Source organism: Talpa europaea (assembly GCF_964194135.1).
Source record: "Talpa europaea genome assembly, chromosome: 8".
Classification (NCBI taxonomy): domain Eukaryota; kingdom Metazoa; phylum Chordata; class Mammalia; order Eulipotyphla; family Talpidae; genus Talpa; species Talpa europaea.
In genome coordinates, this window is record NC_140075.1 from 46,554,132 (window position 1) to 46,562,895 (window position 8,764).

Genomic DNA, 8,764 nt, shown 5'->3' on the forward strand with positions numbered 1-8,764 from the left:
CGGGGATCGAACTGGCGCTGCAGAGGCTGCGGGCAGCTTCGCAACCCAGCGCTCAACTGCTACGCCACCGGGGAGGCCCTAATGTCTGATTTTCTTTGATGGTCTATACCCTGTACTATATTGGAAAGGTAGTGGTGGTTTGAAGGAACACATACTAGATTTACAGACAAAACACTGGGAAAAGAGGTTGGGGGAGGGCCCCAGATTTGCTTCTCCTATGTGATGTCTGAGGAGACCTAATAAGACTTTATTTCAGGTATGTTTTAAAAAATCAAATGAGACTTGTAAAGAAATATTTCTAACCCATAGAAATAATTGATTAAATATTATATATGCAAAGCTTTGTGTGTAGATTTATTTTGATGTTGGATAGGAGTTATCTGTTTTGATTATAATGCATTTTTTGAATTGCACCCAACTTTTTGTATTGAAGATTTTTATTTTATAAACGAGTGGCTAGATATCACATTTAACTAATGAATTATATGTGATGAAAACATCCTAATAATTAAATTACCAAAGAAGAGCAAGAAATTCACTTTATTACAAAGGACCTTTGGAACTGATGCTGAGACTGCGAATTTCCTGAATTTTCTCTCTAGACCGAACATTCTAGGCCCCGTTTAAGAGCTATGTTAGAAACAGGGTGATAAGATGTACAAGGAAGAATAAGGACTGTGAATAGGGACTTCCTCTTACTATCTACACTTCTGTGTCAGCAGGTGCTCAGTACTGCTTTCCTTTCTCCTGGGGTGGAGACTAGATTCGGAACCCAGCATAATCAGCTAGTTTGTAGGTTCAGGTTATTGGCCTCAGTCAGCAAGCCAGGTTGAAGAGGTTGCTAAGGAAGGTATTGACTGAAGATAGAAGGTGATATCTAGGTAAGAAATATCTTTTTACCTAACTTTGAGTTGAACTTGATTGTGAATATGTTCAGGGTGAGTTTGTAATTGAAGACATTTTGTTCTGTCCAAGGATTCCATCTTCTTCCTTACCCTCCCCTCTGTTCAAACTCTACTGATCTTCTCTCCATGAAGATGATTTGGTGGAAGAGAACTTCCCGGCGGCATTACCTCTGGGCCCTGGGCTGCTACATGCTGCTGACCATTGTTGCGGTGAAACTTTCTCTCAGATTGAAATGTGACTTGAATTCCCTGGATCTGGATTCCAGGGACTTCGGAAGCCAGCACTGCAGGGACATCTTGTACAAGTCCCTGAAGCTGCCAGCAAAGCGATCCATCAACTGTTCTAGGATCATCCAAGGGGATCAGGAAGCTGTGACTGAGGCTCAGCTGGATAACCTGGAGGTGAAGAAGAAGCGGGCGCCCCTTACAGACGTCGACTACCTCAACATGACCAGAGACTGTGAGCACTTTAAGGCTCAAAGAAAGTTCATACAGTTCCCACTTAGCAAAGATGAGTTTGAATTCCCTATTGCATACTCTATGGTGGTCCATGAGAAGATTGAAAATTTTGAAAGGCTGCTGCGAGCTGTGTATGCGCCTCAGAACATCTACTGCATCCATGTGGATGAGAAGTCCCCAGAAACTTTCAAAGAAGCAGTCAAGGCAATTGTTTCCTGCTTCCCAAATGTCTTCTTGGCCAGTAAGTTGGTCCGGGTGGTTTATGCTTCCTGGTCCAGGGTGCAGGCTGACCTGAACTGCATGGAAGACTTGCTCCAGAGTGCTGTGCCATGGAAATACTTGCTGAACACCTGTGGGACCGACTTTCCTATAAAGACCAATGCTGAGATGGTCCGGGCCCTCAAGATGTTGAACGGGAAGAACAGCATGGAGTCAGAGATACCTACTGAGTACAAATCATCTCGCTGGAAGTATCACTATGAGGTGACCGACACATTGTATGTAACTGACAAGGAAAAGGATCCTCCCCCTGAAAACTTACCCATGTTCACAGGAAATGCCTATTTTGTGGCTTCTCGTGCCTTTGTTCAACATGTTTTAGAGAACCCCAAATCCCAACGACTCATTGAATGGGTAAAGGACACCTACAGCCCTGACGAACACCTTTGGGCCACCCTTCAGCGGGCACCATGGATGCCTGGCTCTGTTCCCCACCACTCCAAGTTTCACATCTCAGACATGACTGCCATCGCCAGGTTGGTGAAGTGGCAGAACCACGAAGGAGACATTAGTATGGGGGCACCTTATGCACCTTGCTCTGGAATCCACCAGCGGGCTATCTGTATTTATGGGGCTGGGGACCTGCATTGGATGCTTCAGAACCATCACCTGCTGGCCAACAAGTTTGACCCACGGGTGGATGACATAGCCCTTCAGTGCCTGGAGGAGTACCTGCGTCATAAGGCCATCTACGGGACTGAGCTCTGAGATACACTCAGGGTATTGCAAACTGTGGGGCAGCTTGAACCTGAATGTGCTGGGACAGTGTGGGGTGGGAGATAAGGGCTCTGGAACCCATGGCATCCTGCTGCCTTATGAACTATGCCCACCCTGCTGCCAGTAGCTCCTCCCCCAAATAAGAACCAGGTATTTGGGGGAGTGTCAGAGGGGAAGTGTGGCAGGGGGTTCCTAGATTTCATCTGAAAGCTTAGTGTCAGCTTTTCCCCTCTTTGGAGATGCTGGTCCTCATAATTCTAGGCCTGGCAATGGGAGGGGGACTTTGATGGATGAGGGCTTTCCCTTTTGCACTATTTAAAAATAAATAACTTCTGATTCAGAGTGCTACCTTTTGTCTAATAAGTGCCTGCTAAGAGAATCCCATTATTCCAAAATGATTGCTCGCATAGCAAATTCAGAGAGGAATGGAGCTGATTGTTGAAAGCTCTCCTGAAATTGTTTACATTGCCAGATTGATGGTTTTTCCATCAGGGAAAAGCCAGGGTGATTTATCCAATCGATTGCCCATAACTGTATTTTTGTTACACATTCTGCATATTTGATCTTTAGTTGAATGAGTGAAAATCTCTCAAGAAAGGAAGAAAGGCAGTGGATGGATTTATTTGGGAGAAGATGACTTTATTTAGGAATAAAGTATTTGAATTAAAAATGGAAAGAACAGCTAGATACATTGTCTGCCTTAAGTACCTTAATTGAACTGAAGATGTGGTCTGTCTTTCACTTAGTCCTTCATGGTAAGGCTGGTTAAGGTGTGGTTCCCATCTCTGTGAGGCTTGCGCATACGAGAAACACCCCACAGACATCATCAAGCCCTGGTGGGCCTTGTTTTTGACACTGGGGTAACAGAAGGAAGAGAAACCCCCCTGGTCATGCTCTCACCCTGATGGGAAGTGGACTCTAAGCAGCTGGGCAACCGTTTTAGAAGAAGACAAGTGCCTGAGGCCTTAGGAGAGTGGGGGGGGGGTGTGGGGGGGAGGGTGCTTAATTTGAAATGGGGTGGTCAGGGTGGCTCTGGGAGAAAGGTGACATTTAAGTCGAGACCTGAGAGAGAGAGGAACAAAGGAGGGAAAACAGGGCGAGCCAACCCACAGGAAAGTCCTGCAAAGCCCTGGAACGTCCCCTCCCTGGCTTGTAAGATGAACAAGGAGGAAGTTAGTGTAAGTGGGGCAGAGGAGAGGAGGGAAGAAGTAAGGAGGAGGGTCTGTTGTGAAAGCCCTTGTAACTCATCCCAGGCCTTTGTGTTCCCTGAGGGAAGTGGGCGGCTCCTGGAGAGTTTGGAGCAGAGGACTGACAAGGTCTGGGTGACAGCTGCATAGGAAGACATTGTGTTGAGAACAGATAGGCCGGGAGCGAGGGCGGGAGCGGGGCACCAGGCTGGGAGGTTGTGGCAACCATCTGAGCCGTAAACATGGTGGCTTGGCCCAGAGACGCAGTAGCAGTGAGGGAAGTGGTCAGATTCTGGAGATGTTGTGGAGGATTTGCTGACAGATTGAGTTTGTGGATGAGAGAAGCGGAGTCCAGAATGAGCCCAAGGACTTTGTCCTAATGATCAGTTGTGAGGACAGAGTTATCATTAACCAAGAGGGAAACCTGTGAAAGTAGTTTTTTAGGGGACGACCAGGAGTTTGATTTTTGAACTTGTGAAAATGGAGGTGCCTATCAGACATTAAGGAGATGGTGAGACGAGTGGACAAGAATCTGAGCTCAGGAGAGGTCTACCCACAGACACATCTGGGGTTCACCGGCTTGTGGACAATAATGCCATGAAACTCGATGAGAGTCCTAGCGGGGTGAAAAGAGGGCCTGACATGAATTCTGGGGCTCTCCAAAATGTAGAGGTCACAGAGGTTAAGAGGAATCGGTGAGAAATTTGAAAAGGAACAGCTTAGTGTGGCAGAAGGAAAATCAAGCGTGTGGCCTAGTGAAAGCCTAGAGGAGACAGCGCTTCGGGGAAGAGGGGCTGGAGGACAGTGCCCAGGGCCTGGTGGTCCCGGAAGGTGAGGGCGGGGAAGCAGTGATTGGAATTAACGACGGGGAGGTGACCCTGATGAGCCCAGTTTTTCGACTGGAGGTGATTCGAGGGAACGGTGGGCCCACTCTCTATTCAGCAAGTATATAGAAATCTTTTGAGTGTTGTTTTAAAAGCAGCAGAAAAACAGTAGAGTGACCGACGCTTGAGAGAAGGTTGTCTTAAAAATTGGGACAGCGATAGCCTATTGTCCACTGATGGGAAGCCCCTACAGGAGGAGCAGATGTGGAATGAGGAGATTCCCCAGGCCGGCCCAGGAAGCCACCCAGGCACGCACAGGGCGGCCTCCTGTGCCGACTCGGATGCTCGCGGTGGGGTGGGTCGGTGTGGAGGTGAGAATCTGTGGAGCTCTGTCCTCTTTTGCTACTTTCTAATTTTATCTGATAGGGGAAAGTGTGTATGTGTGTGTATACTGTGCTGAGCACACACACACACACACAAATACATACATACCTATGTTGCTGGAACCCAAGTCAAGAACAAAACATCACCAGCAACCCAGGGCAGCCCCTCTTTCAAAGCACTGCACAAGCCCTGCAGACACAACTCCTGTCCTGACAACAGGGCTGAGTTTGCCCTTTGTGGGTGTGTGTGTTTGTGTGTGTGTGTGTGTGCGTGTATGTGTGTATGTACTGTTTTCTTTTGTTTATGGCTCCCTTAACTCTGCGTTTCATCTAAGCTGGGTGTAGCAGTGCCTTGGTGATTCTCTGTGCTTACTCCACTGGGGAACGTTTGAATTGTTTGCAGCTTTTGTCCATCATGTTGTCATTTTAGTCATTCTGCTGGGTGGGGTCATCAGATTCTGGCTTTAATTTGCATTTTCCTGATGACTAATGGTGTTAAGGAACTTGTTATATAGGTTTATTAGTTGTTGGATATCCTGGAAGTTTTTTGCTCAGTGACAAAAAGCACATTTTTTTTCATTTTAAAAAATTTTAGTTTATATATTTTTTACATCATTTTTTATGTTTTGCACAATGTATGCATTTTCATCTTGGATATATTCCCCATACAATTCCCACCCCCCTTATTTTGACCCTAATCTTTCCTCCACCTCCCCACCCCCCATGTAATGTGTCTCTGGTTTAAAGTTGCTTGTTGATTTTGATTTTTACTTTATTATAATTAGTCTTTTTCCTGGTTCCTTATTTAGGTTTTCTAAATTCCTGCTATGAGTGAGACCATCTGGCATTTTTCTTTTTCTTTCTGGCTTATTTCACTGAGCATGATCCCTTCCAGCGCCATCCATGTTGCTGCAAATTGCATGAGTTTATCTTTTTTGATTGCTGAGTAATATTCCATTGTGGATATGTGCCACATCTTCTTGATCCAGTCATCCGTTTTTGGGCATTTGGATTGTTTCCAAAGCTTGGCTATTGTAAACAGTGCTGCTATAAACATAGGGGTGCAGGTGCCCTTTGGAATTAATGTTTCTGTGTCCTTTGGGTAAATACCTAGGAGTGGAATTGCTGGATCATATGGAAGCTCCATCTTTAGTAGGTTGAGGAAACTCCAGACAGCTCTCCACAGTGGCTGAGCCATTTTGCACTCCCACCAGCAGTGCAGGAGAGTTCCTTTTTCTCCACATCCTTGTCAGCATTTGTTGTTGCTAGTTTTTTTAATATGTGCCATTCTCACTGGTGTAAGATGGTATCTCATGGTAGTTTTGATTTGCATTTCCCTGATTACAAGTGATGTTGAACATTTTTTCATATGCCTGTTGGCCATTTGCTTTTCCTCTTTGGAGACGTTTCTTTTTAGCTCTTCTGCCCATTTTTTTTTAAAGATGTATTTATTTATTTATTTATTTATACAAGCACTGGGTACAGTCAGAAGCGCGGGAGGGTGAGAGAATTCACCAGAGCCAGAGGGGAGAGCAGAGCAGGCAGACTGATGAGGTATACTGCTGAGGGGAGCAGCGGGCGGCAGGAGAGGTCTGCATGCATATGGGACCCTCGCCCGGTGGTCGGGAATTGAACTGGCGCTGCAGAGGCTGCGGGCAGCTTCGCAACCCAGTGCTCAACCGCTGTGCCACTGGGGAGGCCCTCTTCTGCCCATTTTTGACTGGATTATTTCTTTTTGTTGAGTCTCTTCAGCTCTTTGTAGATTTTTGTGATCAGTCCTTTATCATTAGTGTTGTGTGCAAAAATGTTCTCCCAGTCGGTGGGGTTTCTCTTTGTTTTGGTTACTGTCTCTCTTGCTGCACAGAAGCTCTTTAATTTGAGGTAGTCCCAGCTGTTTATCTTTGCCTTCACTATCACTGCTCATAAAGCACATATTATGAGCTGATCATTTTATAAGCCGAGGGTGAGGCTGGAGATATGGGAGGCTTGGTGAAAGAAAAGGTATGAATGGTTGTTTCAGATTGGAAACTGGAAAAGAAGTCAGACCAAGTGAAAAAATAAGCCAGGCAGGATTAAGAACCCATTGACGAGCAAGTTGAAAAAGAAATCAGCTACTCGTCCATATTCTGCAGCCAAAGTACAGTACAGAGTAGCAGTTCCCAGGAAGTAAGAGGAGGAGCAAAGGAGCCAAGGTGATGGGCCCTGGGCGGGCGGGCGAGGACACGATGCCATGAGTGTACGTGTCACTTCCTCCCGGTGTTGGGACCGATGTGCTGGGACTGCTTTGAAGGGAGCAATTGGTTCTTCAAAGTCTATTCAAGTCACATTTCACTGGGCCATCGAGTTCACCAAATAATGAAAGTGATAAAAGGTTTTCCTGGCAGGCACGTGGATCCCCAGATGTAAGGAAATACGGGGTGTGTCCTCAGGGCCCTCTGTCCCTGAGGAGGACTGGGCAATGAGGGCAGGTGAGGCTGGGGAAGGACCGGATTAGAGAGAATCTGGGGTTCTGTTTCTGTTGAGGTGCTTGGGCCTCATCTGTAAGCAATGAGGGTCTGTCGAAGATATTTTTAAACCTGAGACTGGCCCGGCGATGCCTGTACATCACCCAGCCCTCACCACACTTGTTTTATCTCCACTCCCACCCACTCGCCAACCCAACCGTGCTATTTTGAAGAAAATCCCAAATATCATATTTATTGTTCAGCATTATCATTCTCTCATTTATTGTTCAGCATTGTGTTTCTCAAAGAAGTAACAGATACCATGTTTTAAAAACATAACTAATGACCTATCTAAAATAGTAACAATGATTCTTTGATCAAACACCAAATTACTTTCTAATTTCCCTCACTGCATCATATGTGTTGCAACTGATTTATCTGAATCAGATTTATTTGAATTGGGTTGATAAATCTCTTAAATCTTTTTTTTTTTTTTTTTATAGAGGCATGCTTTATTTATTTGTTTGCTGGTTTGTTTGTTTGTTTGTTTTTACATGCACTGGGTACAGTCAGAAGCGCGGGAGGGTGAGAGAATTCACCAGAGCGGGGAGCAGAGCAGGCAGAAGGTCCGAAGTACACTGCTGAGGGGAGCAGCGGGCGGCAGGAGAGGTCTGCACGCCATGTGGGACCCTCCTCTGGTGGCCGGGGAGCAGCCGGGGATCGAACCGGCGCCGCAGAGGCCGCGCGCAGTTTCGCAACCCAGCGCTCAACCGCTGCGCCACCGGGGAGGCCCTCTTAAATCTTTTAATTATAGATTCCCCCTCCACTTTTTTTGGTTTTGGTCATTTACTTGTTGAATAAGCTCGGTCTTTTCTTTCCTGTGTGGGTTCACAGGCTGACACACCCACCGCTGGACTCCGCTGATAGGCTCTCGGTGGGGACACTGAACACGTTCCTCTGTCGTGGGTATTTGTTATTAATGGTGCTTCCTGTAGAAGGTTGATTAGATTCAGGTTTGAGATTTTGCTAAGAGAATTGTATAGTTAGTATTTCCTATTGTATGGTATCAGGGCGGTGCACACTATATGTTTGTTCGTTTCAGTGTAGAATTAAACTGAGATTTGGAAGTTGCCAGCCTGATTATAAATTGTCTATAATCTTTTCACCTAATCGTTTTAAGTAACCATTGATGATAATTGCTTCTATCTATTATTTCACAATGGATTGCAAAATGTGATATGCTATTTTACAAGCCTTAAAAGCAAAACTTCTTATCAACTATACTGGTACTGACGCAGTTATTTCTCTATCATTTTTCAGAACAATGAACTGGTTACCTAGTGACAAATGAGTTTGTGTAGAGAGGGGGTATTGCTATACAGTTAAGCTCAAAGAATTGTTTAAAAACATAACTTATATGCTTTGATTCATTGCAATTATAATTTTGATGTTCAAAATGGTCGTTTTGGCTACTGTGTTCTCTTACTCCTTAATCCAGGCATTTGTTGACGGGCATTTAGGTTGCTTTCATGTCTTGGCTGTAACAAGGTGCATTATCCCTTGCCA

General features: G+C 45.5%; 1 protein-coding gene across 1 annotated transcript; it reads left to right on the forward strand.

Annotated features, from left to right (window-relative positions):
• Window positions 1-1,031: 1,031 nt before the first annotated feature.
• GCNT3 (glucosaminyl (N-acetyl) transferase 3, mucin type) lies at window positions 1,032-2,351 on the forward strand (the record flags this gene model as incomplete). The annotated part of the gene is made up of 1 exon (XM_084240991.1): window positions 1,032-2,351. The coding sequence occupies one exon, from the start codon at window positions 1,032-1,034 to the stop codon at window positions 2,349-2,351; it is 1,320 nt and encodes a 439-aa protein (XP_084097117.1).
• Window positions 2,352-8,764: the final 6,413 nt, after the last annotated feature.